Below are 21,138 nucleotides of genomic sequence, written 5' to 3'. Positions count from 1 at the left end.
TACATACTACATGTTACAAGCAGTGTAAAACACATATGTATACTTCCTTTTGTAACTAAGCATCTGCCTTAAATCAGTGAGCAATGTTCCCATGCCAGTTCTTTATTTTTGGTTGATGTAAATATGTTGTGTGTTTGTCTGTCAGGCTGAAAAGTGTGATTGACAGTGAGAACCAGGTGAATGGTACAAGTGGAAATGCAGACCTCCTTCAAATCCTCATCACCTTCTACATCCAGAGTGAGGTAGTGTCTCTTTCTGCCCTCATTTCCCTCTTTCCAATCATGTTTTCTGATTAAAAGTACTGTTCAAATCCTATAGAAACGTGTAATCCAAATCCTTGTTAACCTTAACACAAAACCGCGGTTCAGTTAGGTCAACTTGTGGTCAATGTCTTTAAAACCCTTATAAAACATGCCCCTGGGAAACGCTCTAAAGTCACGCAATAAGATTAATTCTCTGGCAAATCCATGTTTTATTTTAGTTCCCTATGGACGACTACATTTATCTACCAGGCTTAGCAGGACATTTTACAGCAGAAACAGCAAAACAACACTCAGGTAAAAAAAAAAATTCAGGAGTAAGCCAAGTCTCACAGTAATGAATCGATTCGCAAGTCCAATTTTTGTAACTCGAGGCCAATTCTCAAGTCTGCAGCTCTCGGTTAATGCATGTCACGTCTCAAAAATCTTTATTCTGAAACTGCATGACGCAGTACAAGTTTGTATGCGTTTAAACTGCAAACTATCCATTGAAGAATAAGAAGAAGACATACTTTATTAATCCCTCACGGGGAAATGTGTCTCTGTTGTGTCATGGGTAAAGTAAATGGCATTGTTGTTCAGAAGCAGATAATTGTTTGGCAGCTGTGTATTGAAGGTACGATTTAGAGTTAATCTAAAAACAATGTCCCTTCTCCCCCTGATAGTTCCACGAGCACGGGGCGTACCTGGTGGACAGTCTGTGGGACGTGGCGAGATCTGAGCTGAGAGACTGGGAGACCATGACCACGGTTCTGCTGCAGGAGTCTGGTGAGGAACAACAGACCACAGTCTGAGCTGCAGCAGAGATAGAGCTCACTGAGGATTTCTACAAGGATATGAAGTACAGCCAATGGGAATAAAGTAGCCTGCCATGGGGCCCTCTGGAGAAATGTTCCATAAAAGCCCTAAAATTGGTGGCCTCATGCACATTCTAATGTCAGTATAGCTTCATACTCATTATTAATACATATTTAAAATCATAAATATGCATTGAATCATTGGAACAGGTTTAGGGTTCATGTGCGTTTAAGCCCATATATTCTGTAATCAGCAATGCACTACTACAACTATTTCATTTATTTAGACAGGCCGTAATAAAAACAGAAATATGGTTGTGGTATGTATTGTTTGACTAGAATCATAAATGCACTCTTATTAAATATGCAACGTTTTCAAAAGAGGGCACATGTTTTTTTTCTGATCTAGCCAAAGTATTGGTTGTAATTTAAATTATTCATAAGATAAATGTATGTTGAATAGAAAAGTGTGACCCCATTGATTAATCAGGGGAAACTACTGAATCAACTCAACCTTTAAAAGCAGTATGTGAATAAAGATAATCAATTTAAATGTATATAACTCATGTTATATCACAGTAAAGGCCCGGACACACCAAGCCGATTTCGGCCGTCGATGAGCGTCCTATCGCCCTACTCAGATTGGTGTGTCCAGCACCGTCGTGTCTTTTCGGCCGTGCCGACACCTTCCGCTCCCGATTCAAGGCTGTCGGCAAAATAAATCACTCTGATTGGCTGTTCAGCTTAGCGAATCAGTGCATGAGAAGCGAAACTTCTAAAAAGGGGTAAATGAATAATCTTTTTTCTCAAAGCAATGATAAGCCTGTGAGTTGGATGTAGAAAAGTCAGAATCAATATAGAATTTTTTTTATTTTAAAGTAAATTCAGATTGAACATGGTAAAACATTTTTAATTATAGTGTCCGTCCAAAAACAAACCCATTACTTATAGTGAAAACCAACCTTGAATGATGGGATAATAGACTAAAAGCTTTAGGAATCCAAACTATAACATATAACAAGTACCCTGTATCAAGATTGATGCAAAACAAGTGACATTTGACCTTTTTAGAGAGATTTAGAAGAAAAAAACACTTCTGGGGTCATTTGGGTGGATTTGACATATCTCTGGCCCTCGTCGGTCGATTTTGATGATTGACACCTCTTTTTAACCGTTAGAGCCAATAGAATCGAGAGGAAGTTCCTAAAATCCATCTAAACATTACCCATTGGTGAATGAGTGATGCGTAGCCAGAATGCCCAAACCCGGAAGCTGTCATACACTCTAGTAGCTATCGTAGCAGCTAATATGAAAACTCAGTTTGGTGTGTCAGGGCCTTAAGTTGTTTCCATGTGCTGCTCCCTCGCTGCATGGTGCCTCATCAGCTGTCATCCTCTCACTTCTGTTCATCTGTGTGTGTTGTCAGGTCTGATGTACGAGGAGGAGGGGGCTCTCGTAGAGCTGATGATGTGCGCCCTCAGACAGGCAGCGCAGGCGAGCCCCCCTGTTGGGAGGACTTCGGGCAAGAAGGTGGTGACACCCAAACACATGCATAATAAACCTCTGTAGTTTATGTTTAATCTGGAACAGTCGAGTTAGTGGGCGAGAGAAATGTCATATGTCTTTGTTTTTACTTCAAATATAACCGTCATACAAAAAGTTTTAAAGCTTCAATACACAACTTTGTGACACTAAACAGGAATAAATAAGATAAACCACATCAGCCTACTTCATGTGTAGAAAATATCAGTGTTCATCTGTTCATGTCTTATCAAAAATGAGTGCTTATCGTGATATCGTTATCTAGTTTAAGTAACTTTTATTAGGATAGAAAGTTGCATAATTTACAGTTCCATAAAAAGTATATCCTTTTAATTTATAATTGTTTGAACTTTACTGGAAATGTATGGTCACATTACTTTGAACACAGGAAGCACACACACATTTAATTCATTTCTGAATGTTTTTTTCCTCACATATGGTTAAATGGCTGGCTTGTGACTGTTGTGTCTGATCAGCTTCTCGGTATGAAGGATAAGAAAGCCCAGGAGCATGACAGGAGGCGCCTCACCATGCACTTCATCCCGTTACTGCCACAGCTGCTGGCCAAGGTACGCTCAACTCACCGTATAACACTGAGGCTATTGATATTATACCGTTACATTTCTTACATTGTACACAGTGTCTGGCACTAAACAGTTGCACAGTATTACCTTCACCATATGTCTATATATAAACATATTTCACAAGGCTTGGAATGTAAGGGAATATATGGAATGGCATTATGTAATTAGGATACAAAAGACGGAACCTGTATTTGAGTGTATGAGTAGTGTTTCATTGATTTAATGACATCATTGATGCTTTTTGTTCAAATGTGGATTATTAGTAGGATAACCATTTTTAAATTCATTATTAAATAAAGAATGATAAACTACCAAAATATCCAAATGTAATCCTATTGATATTTCAACGTTTGCATATTTGTTAATAAGGTAAACGCAAAGTCATCAAGTGAGATTTTTTCAATATTGTGAGAATTGGATTAGGCAGTTGACTACATTTTGTAAAAGGTATTTTGTACTTGTATCTGCTACCCTCCCAACCTTGTATATTTGCTACCTCATTTCATTTTGAGTGAATGTAAAATGACTATGGCAAGTATAGATAATAAGTGTTTCTTTATTTGTATCATTTTATATATTTGTTGATGTCAAGCCAGTGTTTCTCTCTTCTCTCCCTGGGCTGCAGTACTCAGCAGATGCAGGGATTGTGACTCTCCTTCTCAAAGCTCCCCTCTACTTTAACCTGGAGATGTACAACAGCGTGCCGCGGCTGGAGAAGGTAGGAGTGAAGAATAATCCATTGAAAATGACCCCGTCCCCATGTTTTAATACTACTAAATCTTATTTTAAAGTACTACTAGTTAACCAGTTCTCTATGGATCTCCTCCCAGTATCTGGACCAGCTGCTGTTTCAGTTGTGTGGGATCGTGGAGAAGCACACTGAGGTCACTGTGCTGCAGGCTTGCTCCACCCTGTTCAGCGCCCTCTGTGCCGACAGCTACACCTTCTCCTCCCGCTCTCTCCTGGCCTTCAGCCAGCTGCTGGACGGCCTGACCGAGTGCTTCAGCTCCTACCTGAGCGACCTGCTGCAGGTGGGAGTGTGTGTCAGTGGAGCTCTATATAGGCAAAAGGAGCAGGTTAAACATGCACATACTTGGTGTTTAATAGTATGTTGTTATTGGATAAAGTCATGCCCACCAACTATATTCAATTAAACTATAGAGAGGCGAAGTCCCGCCCATCGACTTCCGACTCATAGGACCTTATTTCGGAAAAAGTATGTATTGAAGTCAATGGGGAGAGAAAGATTATCTTTCGATCCCGTTTGAATTGTGCCACGAATTACACATATGATGTTTGTCAATCTTAAAAAATAATTTCCATGTCAAAAAAGTCCCAGTTTGTCGTAAAACTGTTGAAATATAAGACTATGAAAAATACGCAGCTAGAAAGACTACAAATCCCAGAATCCCGGTCCCGCATGCTGGCTCTTACGAACCGACTAACTCCCCTTGTGTGTATGTGCAGCTCTCAACATGCCCAGACTTGGAGTGATTTTCACCTCTTTTAATACTTTTCGCCTCATTCTGAAAGAAAGAGGTGAAATGTGCCAACGTGACGGCCGTCTTGGTGTGTGGTGCGAGACGGGAGATGTAGTTCATTGAGCGGTTTCACACAAAAAAAAGTGTTACTTTATGACACATTTTTATTTTTTTTACTTGCAAAATTATCTTTTAAATTGACAAACATCATATGTGTGATTCGTGGCACAATTCAAACGGGATCGAAAGATAACTTTTCTCTCCCCATTGACTTCAATACATACTTTTTCTGAAATAAGGTCCCATGGAGCTCCCCGAGAAAGGGAGGGACTTCGCCTCTCTGTGCCAGGACAACTAGGTCTTTGTAATATACAAATAACAAAGGCTTAGAAACTATTATATATAACAACTGACAGGATGTTAAAGGAATACTACACCTACAAAATGACCATTTGTATAACAACTGTTTACCCCACGTCACCTTGCGTTCTTGGAAGACATTTATTGTCTAAACCATAAATAAAGAATAAAAAAAACTGAAATTGGGTCATGATAAAGAACAACAAAACTATATCAAAACATCCGATCAAAATCTATAATACAAATCTCATTTATCTAATTGTATGCTCGCTTCTTCCCAAACACATGCATTTTCAAAAAATAAATGTATGGTTTCAGGTCAGCATGTTGTTTTTGTACTTGGACTGAAAGAAAGAGTTGATAACCATGGGTTCTCTAAACAGTGAGTGTGTTTCTGTACTCAGGGCACTGCAGATGACGATAGCGTCTACAGTGCAGCCACTACTCTGAAGAGGATTGCAGCACTGAGCAGGTAAGTGTGTGTGTTTATGATAAACATGGCAGCAGGAGTACAGGTTATTTCTTACACAGAAGTGTGTGTGTGCATTTTTGTTTATTTGTTGTGCAGTGCCAAGGACATGACAGCCTGGAAGCTGTTCGACCCTTGCCTTGAGCTTCTGAAGAGCAGGATTGAGTCCAGAGACCTCGACAAAGAGGTTTGTGATAGGGTCAGATCATTTTATATACGAGAGAGAGCATTTTGATAACCTTTCAAACGAGGCATTTTATTTGAATTACATGCATTTCAGCCGCCTCTGAAATTGCTCCATGTTGTATAACTATCGTACAGAACATTATAGAGAGGCGAAGTCCCTCCCTTTCCGGGGGAGCTCCATGGGACCTTATTTCAGAAAAAGTATGTATTGAAGTCAATGGGGAGAGAAAGATTATCTTTCGATTCCGTTTGAATTGTGCCACGAATTACACATATGATGTTTGTCAATTTAAAAGATAATTTTGCAAGTAAAAAAAATAGAAATGTGTCGTAAAACTGTGAAGTAACACTTTTTTTTGTGTGAAACCGCTCAATGAACTACATCTCCCGTCTCGCACCACACACCAAGACGGCCGTCACGTTGGCACATTTCACTTCTTTCTTTCATAATGAGGCGGAAAGTATTAAAAGAGGTGAAAATCACTACAAGTCTGGGCATGTTGAGAGCTGTACATACACAAGGGGAGTTAGTCGGTTCCATAAGAGCCAGCATGCAGGACCGGGATTCTGGGATTTGTAGTCTTTCTAGTTGCGTATTTTTCATAGTCTTATATTTCAACAGTTTTACGACAAACTGGGACTTTTTTGACATGGAAATTATTTTTTAAGATTAACAAACATCATATGTGTAATTCGTGGCACAATTCAAACGGGATCGAAAGATAAATGTTCTCTCTCCATTGACTTCAATACATAATTTTTCCGAAATAAGGTCCCATGGGTCGGAAGTAGATGGGCGGGACTTCGCCTCTCTATAGTTGGGCTGAACTAAGTGTGTAGGTTCAAACATTTTAATCAGGACATTTTCAGCTCTGAATTTGTAATGCACACATGACAAAAATATCTACATTTTAAAGGGCATTTTCAAACAAACTTAAGGAAATCCTGTAATACCGCAGTCTTTCCGGAGGTGTTTATCAGGCAAGTTGACATTACATGTTGTGCAGCCATGCATTGTACAAAATCTAAACAAATTGAATTATTTTTGTCTGATTTCAGCTCATGGTGTCGGCTCTGAAGTGTGCTGCCTTTCACCTGATGTGGGCTAAAATGAACGCAGTCAACTCAACTCCAGCTGAGGTGTTCTTCTGCAGCAATGTTTTTTTTCTCCGACATTGCATTCACCCTTTTATAAGACGCTTAAAAATAGTTTGACCTTCTCTCACTCTTTCTCACACACACACACACACACCTTGGCTCCTTCCTACCTGCTCTCGATCAGAGCAAACCCTCAGTGTGTCCTTCCTGTGTGTTTGTGGAGCTCCTCTCGTCTGTGTTGTTCAACAAGTCACCGGCTGCACAGACAGCAGGCAATTAACACAACAATCTGTTGCGTTTCCAAGCCCACGATGACACTCAGACATTTATTTCCCACTGGTTCACACCATTCTGTTTCTTTTAATGAATTAGTTGTTTGTCCTCCTCTCTTGAGCTAATTTTAACTTTTTAAATTTGAAAACGCATGCTATCTCCTCCTTGTGTTGCATTTTGTCTTTCATGTATTAATAGCAGCACAGGTTGGCAGGTTCTTCACACACACACACACAGGCCGTTTCTCAATCGCGAGGATGCTGGCTTGGTAGCACAGCCGAGCCGAGCATCTTGCTTCAGAAGCAAGGCAAGAATACTTCCTGGCATTCGGAAAACGAAGAGTGGAACAGGCTAGCAAGTGTGCAGGTGTGCGTCATACGAGAGGCCCCGCCTTACATCTTCTGCCACAGATTTGGGGAAATTGGTCCATGCGCAAAGCATTGTGGGGATTTTAAGGACGCGAAGTCTACCCATGTGCAGCCTCGAAATTTCCCCCAAACCAAGGACGGGGCCTCGGTGGAATTCCAAGTATGCTGGAGATTGGAACAGTCCTTCGGCGGCACTCGATGATGTAGCATCCTTGAAATATTGGCTTGGAAGCCAATATCCTCGCGATTGAGAAACGGCCACACACACTCTTGTAGGCTAGAACAGCAGCTGAAATTATGGTGACTTTAATTTGTGACTCGTCCTGTTGTCAATGTCTACTTTGACAACAGGACGACAGCACTTGTGTAGCAAAAATTGTTTTTTCTTTCCTTTATCCATCATCAAGAATCAACATGTATATTTTCTACTTTCTTGTTTATTTCTAGTCTTTTATTTTTATTGTACAATGCCATGTCTTTTTCTGCTGCTGCAACACAAACATTTCCCAAATTGGGATCAATAAAGTACTTCTTATCTTATCTTATCTTATCTTATAATAGAGTGCCACAGTGACGCGTCCTAAAACCCGGAAGTAAGTTAGCATGTTACAACGTCCGGTTCCTTCGACAAAAAGCAATGAGATTTCTCCATAGGATTTTGGAAAAAAACTCGAAATAAGGTCTGTGTTTGAGACACATTTAAGAGACGGATCACGTTTTGTTCTACGACATTAAATATATCAGCAGTGACCCCACTGGTGATTTTTGAAGAGTTTACGTGTCTGAAAAACGATGGTTGTTAACATGTGGCTGAATAGGACTACAGAAGTTGTCCAGGCCGTTTTACGTCATTACACCGAACACGTAAACACTCCAGCTAAGTTTGTTTTTCCCCGTGTTCTGCTTGAAAGCAAGTACCTGCCTCCTGCAAACTGTTCAAGCAAACGCTTCAACTTGTACAATTTTGAATCTGTATTTTTGAATATGCATGGCGTGACGTTGAAGCAGCGACCCTGCTGTAGTTCCTTTATAGCATAACGTTAGCATTTTGCTTCTGGCGACTAGATTTATGATAAAAAAATTATATAAAAGTAGGGTAGACATGTGGATATGATCCGGCTGAACAAAACGTGATCCGTCTCTTAAATGTGTTTCAACCACAGACCTTATTTCGAGCTATTTTCCAAAATCCTATGGAGAAATTGCATTGCGTTTTTGTCGAAGGAACCGGAATGAGTTTACTTCCGGGTTTTAGGACGCGTCACTGTGGCACTCTATACTGTGACCCTTTTGTTGAATGACAAATAGACGATCTTTATAAAACATTACGTGGACTTTGGTAATCTTCATATTTTATTTCTACAATCTTAAATCCATATTGGTTATCACTTCTTGCCCCTCATCCTGTCTTGCACACAGAAATATAGAAATGTAATAATTTCATCTGAGATCTGTTCACCTTCTGCTCCAGGAGGAATTAAAGCGTCTGAAGAAGGAGATGCGCTCGTTCTGCAAAGTGTGTGAGACGTGTCTGTCTCTGAACCAGACGGAGATCAGAGATCAGGTGAGAAACGTCGACCCATGTGACCTCAGTGGGACAATGTTAATTATGTCTCCTGTTATGCATTACAGATAACTAGTTGCCCTGTTCAAATGAAACAAGTAATTTAACTGTATTATAATTACTTTTTTTTCAATAAATGGTTAAAACTGGGTAATAAAGATGGAAAGCCGATGACGTTGCACGACATTAGTGACCAGCATTGCCTGGAAATATGCCAAAAGAACCAGAATGAATGTAATCTTATATTTTCACAGCAAATTATAAATATGGATGCAACCACTTAGTAATTACCAACAATTTAATTAGTAATTCAAATTTCCTTCACTAACTAGCAGATTACTGTTCCTTCATTGTGTAATTGAATTAGAAGGGAACCAGATACTCCTCAAAACAGTGAACTGACCGCACTAAGACTATGTTATTGGCTTGTTGCTTGGGGAAAAGGTTATTTTTTCTTTTATGCTCTTATATTCTGACAACATTCCGGTCAACACAGGTAGACGTATTTGTCCTTGAGCCCTCCTTTACACAAAGACACAAAAAGACTCCTCAGACAAAGTGCTTACCTATCTGACAAACCGTAAGCGTTGACGTGCTTACCTATCTGTCTTTTCAGAGATTTCCTATATAAAATGGTCCTTTCCTCCCCAGGCGTTCGAGCTGCTGTGCGACCTGCTGCTCCTGTACGGTCAGACTGCGGTCCGCTCGGCGCCCGCCCTCCAGATGCTGGTCCTCCAGCCCTCAGACTCCCTGCGCTCTGACATGGCTGCTTTCCTCATGGACTACATCTTCTCTGACTCTGATGATGACGAGCTCAATGGTATTTTCAAAATAACACCTACTCTAAATAAATGTTTGCATTACCCGTGGTACTTTCCAGAACCACTTCCAGTCTTTTTTTGACAATGCTGTTACAGATCATCCTCACCCTTTTTGAAACTTCTGAGTAGACAAATAGATTTTGTTTTCCTAGTGGGTGTGTAGTGGTTTTGAAACAAATCTTAACTCTGCCAAATCTCTCCCAGAGGACCCTCTCCTCATTTATGCCTGCAGACATCGTTTTTGATGTCTTGTTTTGAGAATCTGCTGCTATAACAAATCCTTTTTTTCTGTTTTCACAATGTTCTGCTAATTCCCAAGCCAATACCAGTCTTTCATCACACGTTTTGCCTGTGTCTTATCATAACCTGACCGTTGTTTTGTTACTGTTACTCCTGCTCTCCTCCACCCTGATTCTGCTCTCCTCTTTAGTTGAGGAGGAGATGAAGATAACGCTTCTCCAGAGGAAGCGCAACCAGCTGGCTGGCTACTGTAAGCTGGTGATCTACGGCGTGCTGGACCTCAGCGCCGCCACCGACGTCTTCAAGCACTACAGCAAGGTGGAGATGAAGGGCTTTAAAGGTCACCTATCATGCTATTTTTAGGCAATAGTGTAGGTCTCAGATATATAACAAAATATAAAAAACCTGTCTATGAAGTGTTTTGGTCAAAAAAACAAACAGATCACCCATTCTAGCCATGCCTCATATCCCTCTATTTCACTTCCTGTTTCAAAAGTGCTGATTCTGGGTATAAACAGGTCTCTCTTGAGAATGAGACCCTGTGTCTCAATGAGATTTTCACCTGTATAAATAAAAATAAAGCTTTTTTTTTTTTTTAACTGAAAAAAATAAGAGGGGGCGGAGCTTATGCCGGCTCATGCAGGACCTGGCAGATACTGTCTAAAATGCTGCAGTGATGAAACGCAAGGATTATTAGATCAAGGATTATTTCTGAAACAGTATGGAGCTCAAAGGCTTTCTCTCTTGCCGGTTATACCACAAGGTGAGTTCCTTTTTATTTCCTGCTTCTTCACACACATGCTCTGTGCAGTACAGGTTAGCTCTGAGTGTTAGCGATGCTAATGTAAACACCGACCATATTACGTCCAAAACAGTCGGGCATTGTTTCTGATAGCAATGTTTCTGATAGTGCTGTGGGTCCGCCGCCGATATTACGTCATATCGGCGGCAAATCTGGATCAGCTCCGTTGTACCCCCGTTTTTAGAGATTTGGGTACGGAGGAAAAGAGAGAGGGTTTTATTTTCTGACGCTGTGTGAGTTCCCTGACACACCGGGGACACATATTGATGTATAAAAGACATCAAAACGTGCATTTTGCATGACAGGTCCCCTTTAAGGGATAATTACATTTCATTAGATACACAGTTATACTTTATCATTAGATTGATTTGGTGTGAGGGTTGGAGATAATAGCCCTCTAGAATATATCATTTTCCAAGTAAAAAAACAAAAAATTTGAATTACCCACATCCATGATATGAGCAGTTCAATGTAAGATTTTTTTTCTCAAGGATTACACTCATAAAAACAAATAAAAACTAGCCTCTTGTCAAGAAAAATAGATGAATAAAAGATTAATACTTGCGAGGATGTGTAAGAGAGTGGAGGATGGTGATAAAATCTGTTTAATGAACCAGCGAGGTGCAGAGAGTGAGTCAGAGGGAAAACTGATTTTAAAAAGCACAGATGACTTAAAGGGAATTATCACAATGCTGTTAACTTAATCTGTTAATGATCATGCTTGAAGTAACTTTGAGTGTTTGTGTTTTTCTCCAGTACTTTAAAGACTTTGGCGACATCATTAAAGAGACCGTAAGCAAGAGCAAACTCATCAGCCCCGTCCAGAGCGCCAAGACGATCTGCCTCAGTCTGCAGCAGGTGGGCAACAAAGGGGCCATAACAGACTATAATCATTACATTTATGCAATCTTTTGATTTCATCCGTCTAGTGAAAGTTAATTATATCAGCTTTCACTGTTAAACAATAGCAAAAACTGACAGATGTTTATCAGCTTGTGGCCGAAAACATAATTATTATTCGGTGTGTGTAGTTAAAAAAGTATTTTAACCAGCGAACAAGTGACACACTGTGGCACATCTATAGAGCCTTTGGTGTCACATGTTTATGTAAAGTCATGTTTGTGTGTGCTCAGGTGTTCTCAGAGATGCTGACGGAGGACCACAGCCAGCAGGATCTCAGTGAGATTAGAGAATTGGCCAAGAAGCTTGCCATGAGCTTTGGCATTGATCTTCATCGCGTCCGCAAACCACTGGTGGCCTTGCACATGTACGAAGCACACACACACGTCTCTGACACACACACATACAGACCAGCTCTGACAGACATTTAGATTTTAATGTTTTTAAAAGGGCACGGGTTTATATTTATATTATTATCTCTGTCATGATAATCAACTCGAAATTGGTTAAAATAAATGTCATTTAAATGGTGAAGATTCAACTGTTACAAGTTTTTCACTCTTATAGCTGATCATTCATTTAGTTTCTTATGTTGCGTTTTTCTCCAGTGCTTTAAAGACTTAATTAAAGAGACTGTAAGCAAGAGCAAACTATAATTTAGTTTTTTATGTTAGTCCTATTGTGCTTGTTGTTTTTGATCTTAGGGATGGTATACATTTTGCATTTCGGGAGCCACGGGAGGGGGAAGAGCCGAACATTAACTTGGCCTTCCTGGAGATCCTCAGCGAGTTCAGTTTCAAGCTGCTGCGTCAGGACCGCACCCAGCTGTGAGAAACAAAAAACTCCTTCACATGAACATGTTCAGTCAAATATCAGAGGAATACTGATATCACAATACAAGCATAATATATAAACAGATCACCACGAGGCACCTCAAAGGACAAAGTTACATTTTCCTTTGGCCTACTAAATCAAGATATTTATATATTAATAAGCAAACACAGATAATGTGATCATTCTTGAAATGTCACTCTGTTAAAGCTTTTCCAAATGTTGTTTATTCACATTCGAAGCTTATATTTATATTCCAAGTGTTTGTCACATTATGACACCTCTAAAAAAGCGATGCATTTGATTATTTAATAAAACTGTGTTGATGGTGTTCCAAGTGAATACATATTTTGACATTTTATAACGACTTAAATAATTGATTCTAATAGTGTTAGAGCAGAGACATATTTTTTGTTATTTTGGTTTTATAAATGTTATTTTTTTATGCTGCTAGATGGATGCTTTGTATGCGGCAAACTGTTTTTATTTAACCGCAAATATTATGGGCAGGGTGCGTACGGGTGCTGGAAATCCTTGAAAATGCTTGAAATTGTACGAGGTGTTTTCAAGGTTTGAAAAGTGCTTGAATTTTGGGAATGGTGCTTGAATCTGGGACAAAGTGCTTGAAATTGTAAATGCTTTACTTCGCTTTTTAGATTAAAAGAAAATAAAGAAGTCAGAGCGCGCTTAATTGCTTCGCTTTTACATAAAACAGCTCCGCTCCGGCCTTCCCGCGCTATGCGCGTGACCGGCAACTGTTTTTGTTACGTGTGTGACCTGGGCATTCTGATGAGAGTGATAGATGACAGTATGCCAGGAGGTTGCCGTTTCAACGAGCGTTGGCTAGCAGAAGACAAATACAAGCCATGGCTAAGACGAGGGTCAAGCGAAGCCCAAGAGGAGCCTCCTGCAAAGTGTGCAACAATAACGATGCGAGAGTCTGCGCTGACGAGCCACACACCACACGAAAGGTACGCCAGAGTAGAGCATTTTAGATTAGGCTATTGTTGCATGTAAAATACATGACACTTTTCTCTGTGCGCGGCAAAACAAGCTCGCCAAAATGGTTTCACTAGTCTGGCAGTATTTTAAGTGTCCGAAAATGACAATAAAATAGCGGTATGCAACGTGTGTGAAGCAGAAATCCTGCAGCTCCACCCGCTGTGACGGACCGGTGAGCGGAGCAGAACACACATTAAGAGTTAGACCTAACACACTTAGCTATTTTATCTACCTCTGGAACAAGCTAAACTTTATAAATATATGTATTCTTCACTGTCGGGTCACTCATTACTGGATCAGTGAGCTCCAGGAGATACTGACGGGCTGTCAGGAGAAAGAGAGAGACGGGGAGAGAGGAAAAGAGAGCGCTTCCGCTCATTTCTCCCGTGTTATTATCCCAAGTTAATGTAAACTTGAATAATGTACTTCATTTGAATGTAATAATTATGTTGGTTGGTTGGCTTGTGGAAGCGCCAGTGAATGAGCCCCATTAACTGAGTTTTAAACATCACTTTAAATGGAAGATCCCCATAGGCCCCGCCCACTCGATCGGATCGGCGATCGGTATCGGCCGATACTGATTCCGGCGATCAGCCCCAAAATTGGCGATCGGAGCATCCCTCATAATTGTATATGATATGTTTTATAATGATTGATCATGAAAGTGTTATCAAAGCTGGTAAAGTTGCAGCTAGTTTGAATGACTTTGTATACTGCAGGGTAGCTTGTGAATTTACTCCAGATGGAACTAAAGTCTGATTTAACACTTGATTATATTTCACATCATTCATCCACATCTGTAAAGTAACTAAAGGTATTAAATACATGTAGTGGAGTAAAAGTACACCATTTACCTCTGACTTATGTTTACTGCCAACCTAAAAGTACCTCAAAAATAGTAATCAATAATGTATTGAAAAGTTATTTGGCTGATTGTTTTATATTGGCTCAGCCAGGTTATATGGGATGCCCAGTCTACGTACAGATGGGTCACTCATTTTGAAATATTAAACTTAGTTTTCTTCTCTAACATTTTTAATTTTTCATCCTCATGTAGAATGCTATTACGAAACACACATTTGGTTGTTTATAGCATAAAGAACATCTGATTTAATGTAAGGTAGGGAAATAATCATTTGAGTATAAGTATGTGTATATAAATATGTAATTTACAACAGCTGTAAGATGCTTGAAAAGCTTGAAAATGCACCTTGAAAATGCTTATAAAGTGCTTGAATTTGACTTTGGAAAAGGTGTAAGAACCCTGTATGGGGGAAAATGGATAAATACCGGGACATATGGATTCCAGCAGAATATTTTATGAGATAAAAACATATTATTCATTTTGGAAAGGGTTTAAACAGAGCGAATAAACGTGAATTTAAATGTTGATCAAATTTCACCATCTTAATGAAGCTTCAAACTTCTCTACAAACTAAGAGAAACCTGAAAAAGCTCTACATAACCTGTAAATATTAACAAAGGCTTATCTGTCTTTGTCCTCATCTCTCTGTCACTCTGTCCTCCCCTTCCAGCGCTGCCTATCTGAAATCAGAGTGTCCCTCTGCTGCCCTCTCCTGTCCGTCCGTCAGGATGTATCAGTGCTCCTTAGAGGGCCGCTCCTCTAAACCCAGAGAGAAGGAGGGAGGAGATGCCGCCTCCTCTCACGATACACCTGCAGCTAAACGCAAGAGGACCACTACCCCGGGTGAGATGGACACACAGGCTAGAAACACAACAAACTGTTCAAGGATTCACAGCTCGTGTTAACAGTTAAAGTTGAAAAGATGATCTGTCTTTGATTCACTTTCTCAAGAGATGGGTCAGGTAAGGATCGGGCTGAGTATGCTAAACTAGTGAGAGAATCGCTGACAACTACAACAAAATGAACATATTTGACCTTGATTTAATTGTAATTAGTAACAACATACTGATACCGGTTAGTAAAAACCATGAATTCATGCGTTGACAAGTCTGCAGACAGACGGCAGGCGAAACACCTTTTAAAATGCGTGTTTTCTAAATGGAGATCGGCCAAGCTAACCCAGTATATGCTTCGACCGTCCACACTCACAACAACGGCCTACAGACATAAATAAACCAGCGACTGTATTCTCCATGACACAGACAGTCTGTGGTTTGTAGTTGTTTAACTTTTGTCTAGTTTCTGAACAGATATGAGGAGCTGTGAGCTCTGAGTGCTAACAGCTAACGGCTGATGTTGGATTTGTGGTTCGCATTGAAGATGACGTCACGGCTCCGCCTACACTGCGTTACTATAGTTACTACCCCAGCTACTAAACTGTAATGGAAACGCAGCATAAAGTGAGCCTGGCCTACCAAGGCCTAACTATACCGTACTAAGCCGTGCGAGGCCCTGCAGTGGAAATGCGTCATAAGAGATTATTTTAATAATAATTATGTGAATGGAAGATCGCTTCAACTCCCAAATGTAACTTAATAAGGGCTGCAACCAATATACTTTGGGGAGTTTTTCTTTAGTCTTCTTCCTTTTTTCACAATTTATCACAAAAACAGTGAAAATGCTTATCACGACTTCCACCAAACCTAGATTTTATTTATTTTACATTTGTAACTTGTGATTCAGTTCTTGGAATAAGACCCCCCTCCCGGTTTTCTTCTACCTACAATGGCCTTAGTAAGCCGTTGTAGGGCAGGACTTTGTGACTAAATCTTGTCGGCAATTGTAAAAACCCACACATTTAACAAACAGTTAGTTACTGTAGTTGTCTCCTGTCTCCTCCAGGTTCAGTGGCCAGCTCAGCCAGAGAGTCCTTGTTGGACAGCCTCATTATCCCCAGCACCCTGCCCACCCCCGCCCTCACCTCCACTGCCCAGAGAGTCGGAGCCAAGGAGCGAGCCGCCTCCAGAAAGCCCGGAGTCACAGAGAGTGATGAGGGCAGCGGCTTCACTGAGCCCGAGTCTGAGGATGACTTCTCCATAGGGTCAGTTAATGTGTATCCTTCACATGTTTTCAATATCTACGATCTCTATAGAGAACTGTAGGGATGGCTTTTTCGCGGGGTCTTAAAAAGTATTAAAAGTTGATAAATCAATTTAGCGAAATTTAAGGCTATTAAAAAGTATTAAACGGCATTTTCCAAGGTATTACATTTTGTAGCTTGTTTTCAATAAGTATATAAATTGTCCAAAGAGGTTGTATTCTAAAGTTTGCCTGAATGTAATCATTGCGTAGGTGTGTACTGTGATTCTGTGTAGTTTATTTATGGCATCCCGTTGGATTTGACGTCATCTGAACAGGACATCGCACGCTCACTGCTTGATAGCGCGCGATGGCCCGTTTACGCCGGTTGTTAAACAACATCGTTATGGGGAAATGCAAGTTTGCGTCCAAATGGTTGGAAGATAAGGAGGAAGGACAATCAATACTGTATAATGTAAATGTGAGGTAAAGTGTGTCGCCAATTAGGGCTGTGCGATTATGGCAAAAATCATAATCACGATTATTTGGGTCAATAATTGATATCACGATTATTAAATACGATTATTCATTGACTTTGAAAAAATCCATTTATTGAACTTTAAAACAAATACAAATAATAATTTGAACAGTATCTTTTTAACTGTTGATTACCCTGAACGTATAATTCAACTGAAAAACCAATACAAAAATAAATAAAATAAATGATACATTTAAATAAATAATATCAAAATAATAAATACCAATAAACAAGATCAACAAATATTTTGGAGCGCACTTCCACAAGCTACTAAACATATATAAATACAAATAAATGAGACCAAAATGAATTAGATCAAATATGTTGCACTGTCACAACCTAGCAAAGCAAAATAATTGTTTTTTTCGATTATGTTGTTTTCGTAATTGTGGCAGGTCAAAATCGTAATTGCGATTAAAATACGATTAATTGCACAGCCCTATCGCCAATGTAACCGGTTAAAACTCGAAGTGGCGATAAGGTCTTAAAATGTATGGAAAGGGTCTTAAAAAAGGTCTTAACAGGTATTACATTTGACTTCAAGATTCCTGCATATATCCATTTAAGATGGAAAAAGCTCTGGCAAACAAAAGCTTATGATATTTAGAAGTTTTGTTCAGCAAGATAATCATCAAAACAGAACACCTTTTATTTTTTCGAGGGCTTAAGATGCAACTGTCACATGACTTCACATCAATACCTTCAAATTAAAAGCAGACTAGTGTTTGCCGTGATGACGTTTAATGTCCATGACAACCTCCTTTGCCTCACTTAACCGCCTGCATTTTTATAGTTCATGATTCTGGTATTTACTGAATGATTTTATGTCGTAGAACAAAATGTGAGAATCTCTTTGCGTTGTGTCAACCACAGACCACAGACCTTATTTCAGGCTTCCAACGTAACACCCATCAAAACCAACTCATTGAATGCTGGATGTGCAAAAATATAAACTAATTTCAAGGTTGTAGGATTCATAACCGCAGAAATGTATTTCAACGGTTGGGAAATTACTGCCAGGCTCATGTTAAAGCTGGAAATTATCAACGGCCAATTACTTTCTCCCCGTGTAGCAGCCATTGTTCTCTAAAGGAACAATATGTCCAACGCGCGTGGGCTTCATGATCAGGGAACGTTTTTGAATCACGTCTACACTTCAGTCCAAACTTACTTTCCCTCTATAATTCAAATCGTTTTAACAGCATGAACATTATGGCATACAGTATTGCCAAAGCATTGTACCAATAATGAAATTAAAACATGCTATTCTTACATTTACATTCAGAATACCCTGTTGTGTTTTCTTGAACAAAAGCACAAATAGCATGTTTTCTTTTGAAGGAACATAATGTACTTTTCTTACCTTTTCTCTCTCTCCGGGGGAATACAGTATGTTTAAACATGAAGTTAATATTACGGTTCACTGTCCGCAGCACTCCTATCTGACCCTGTCAATACGGCATCTCCTGTGTAATGTCTTGTGTATGTAACAATTTGCTGTCTTAGGAAGTCATCCTTGCATCCCCCCCCCATTATGTCTTGTTTAGTTGCTTGTTGTTGCGTATTGTGTTGTTTATTCTGTTATCTGGGGCAATGTCTGTGTTTATCTTATAACTGGAAAAAATATATATATATTAAAAAAAACATGAAGTTAATATTAATAAATCCAAGTTAATCCAGACCTCTGAAATTTAGAGCAAGCTCTTGTTCCCACATCTATTTAATAATCAAGTGCGACAACAAACTAACACATCCTATTGTCCAAATTACATTATGTAAGTTCCACTACAGCTGACCTGACTGGGTATATATATGTTATATATATATATATATATATATATGTTCATTTTCATTCATTTCTTATTTTATAGTTATTTACCATTTTTTATTTGTATCTTTGATTTTACCCTTAATCTGTGTGAATCTGTGCTGTCGTCCTGTTTTTCAAATCTTACCCTGTTGCTGTTAAACTACTGAATTTCCCCACGGTGATTAATAAAGGTCCATCTTAATCTTAATCTTATTTTTCTAACAGGATAATACACAGAACACATATAAGCATCTTCCATACAAAATGCTGGTGAGCTCCACATGTAGTATTCCTCCCCCTCATGTTAACCTGCTGCTGTTCAACAGGTCCAGTATGCGCAAGGTGAAGCCCGTCAAGCGATGGAATCTCTCCTCCAGCCAGACCGGCACCTCTCTGGATCAGCGGGACCTGAACTCCAACCTCACCTTGTAAGACTGACGTTATAACGTTAGAGGAGAGTACCAAGAGAAATGTTTAAATATTTAGAAAATGTGAATATATATATCGTGTCTTTCATAGCTTTGATCCGGCAAGAATACATTACATTAAAAATTAACCTTGTTTTCTCCCCAGACTCTCTCTGATTGAGGATGATGAAGAAGGAGAAGAGCCTGAGATTGAGGATGATGAAGAAGTAGAAGAGCCTGAGATTGAGGATGATAAAGAAGGAGAAGAGCCTGAGATTGATGATTATGAGAGTGGCTCCAATCATGAATCTGAATATTCACTGGTAAAAAAACAAAAATGCACTTAAAAGCATTTATTTCCATCACATACTTCTCTTACGATTGATGAGTCTGCTCTAAATTACAGAGCTGAATTTTGATTCAATTCAGGTATTTTCATTCAGTTCAGTAGCAACTTATAATACACTGCTGTAACACTTTGGTGGACTTGATCAGCTGAGCTACAATTGAATGAATGTCTGTAAAAGTGCATTATACTGGTGATTTGTGGAGCTGACTAAGAGCCTAATTAATGGTACATTATGGCGGCAAACAAAATGCATGATTGGGGAACTGTGTAGGAATGGCACTTTGGTTTCCAATGAACATTCCTGTCAAGCTCCAACTTTGTCGTCCTGTTTTTTCTCTGCAGCCCTCCACGCGCCACACCTCTGCCAGCGTCCTCGATGAGCTCTTTGACTGAGGACACGGAGACCTGCACCGCCGGGGGAACAACCGTTGTTTTTCGTTAAAGCATCTCTTCAACATTACTGCTTTTTCTGTGTTCTCAGTACATTTCAGTGTACTAAGTATTTGGGGCATCTGTTCTTCTACATGGCCACTTACCAAGTTCATCTATCAGATTTATTTCAGTCACAAATGTTGTTGGAGGGGAAGAGGAAAAACTAAATGATTATGAGTTTTGGGGGGAAAAGTTGATGCCATTTCACAAAAAATAAAGTTGATGTTTTGAATGAAAATGTTTAAAGGAGTGTTCATTTTCAGTTAGATTCTTGTTGGTTGATTATTGTCTGGCAGCAAGTTAAAAGTATCTCCTGTGTCCCACTTTTTGAAGTTAGGTTCATAACATATTTCACTGTTGTTGACTGTTTTTTTCTTGTGTAACGTTTGTTTATATAATTATTATTAAAAGATCCTTTATTGATAAAATGGTGAGATCACAAGAAAAGATGTGTAAAAACCATAGACTGTATATATAAACAGATGAGATGTGATGCACATGCATGCTTTTAGAGAATGCACAATACATCAACACCTTTTAAACAAGTTCAAATATGTGATAGTATGTATTACTGAAAATAACTAATAACAAGTAAGCTTTGAGTTTTTGTTTCCTTTTAATATCATACATTTAGTAATATGTAATTTGTGAACCAAACAATTACAATTAAACAACCAGAACACAATTCACTGGGTGAAATGTCTACATCAGAAAGTCACTCACACAACAATCCTCAATTACCACTGCTTGTATGTATGTGTTTATTACCCTACAATGATGCTACTCTAAAATAAGAGTGTTACTAATAAATTTATGGCAAAAACAAAAACCTTTACCCCCGAGGTAATTACACTTTCTGCTGACGTTATAAACCTGTATCTTATTTATAAACAGGTATCTGCTTGGAAACTACCCACATGATCAATATGTATACAAGTTAGGACAATAAATATCTGCATTCATTATTATTATGAAGATTGTATAACGTTTGCCTTACAAATAGCTTGAATGCTTTAACGTTTTAAGTTTATTTTGGCCATGACTCGGCTGTGTTTACAAAAGTACTAACTGTTTGAGTTC

At 39.2% G+C, this 21,138-nt stretch overlaps 1 protein-coding gene across 1 annotated transcript in view; it reads left to right on the top strand.

The window, feature by feature from the left end:
- Positions 1-20,462, top strand: part of LOC117490113 (cohesin subunit SA-2) — a 33,016-nt gene extending 12,554 nt beyond the window's left edge. Inside the window, 20 exon segments of the mRNA XM_034139700.1 lie at positions 146-242; positions 926-1,028; positions 2,484-2,587; positions 3,076-3,168; positions 3,809-3,901; positions 4,014-4,214; positions 5,429-5,496; positions 5,593-5,680; positions 6,739-6,819; positions 8,890-8,982; positions 9,634-9,802; positions 10,234-10,361; positions 11,602-11,703; positions 11,979-12,112; positions 12,450-12,572; positions 15,114-15,286; positions 16,346-16,544; positions 19,197-19,298; positions 19,444-19,600; positions 19,969-20,462. Coding sequence (XP_033995591.1) covers positions 146-242; positions 926-1,028; positions 2,484-2,587; positions 3,076-3,168; positions 3,809-3,901; positions 4,014-4,214; positions 5,429-5,496; positions 5,593-5,680; positions 6,739-6,819; positions 8,890-8,982; positions 9,634-9,802; positions 10,234-10,361; positions 11,602-11,703; positions 11,979-12,112; positions 12,450-12,572; positions 15,114-15,286; positions 16,346-16,544; positions 19,197-19,298; positions 19,444-19,600; positions 19,969-20,019 — 2,359 coding nt within the window. The 3' untranslated portion in view covers positions 20,020-20,462.
- Positions 20,463-21,138: the final 676 nt, after the last annotated feature.

This window comes from Trematomus bernacchii, unplaced genomic scaffold, assembly GCF_902827165.1.
Source record: "Trematomus bernacchii unplaced genomic scaffold, fTreBer1.1, whole genome shotgun sequence".
Lineage (NCBI taxonomy): Eukaryota > Metazoa > Chordata > Actinopteri > Perciformes > Nototheniidae > Trematomus > Trematomus bernacchii.
Note: the sequence above shows the minus strand (reverse complement) of the source record. Positions and strands in the feature narration are given on the sequence as shown.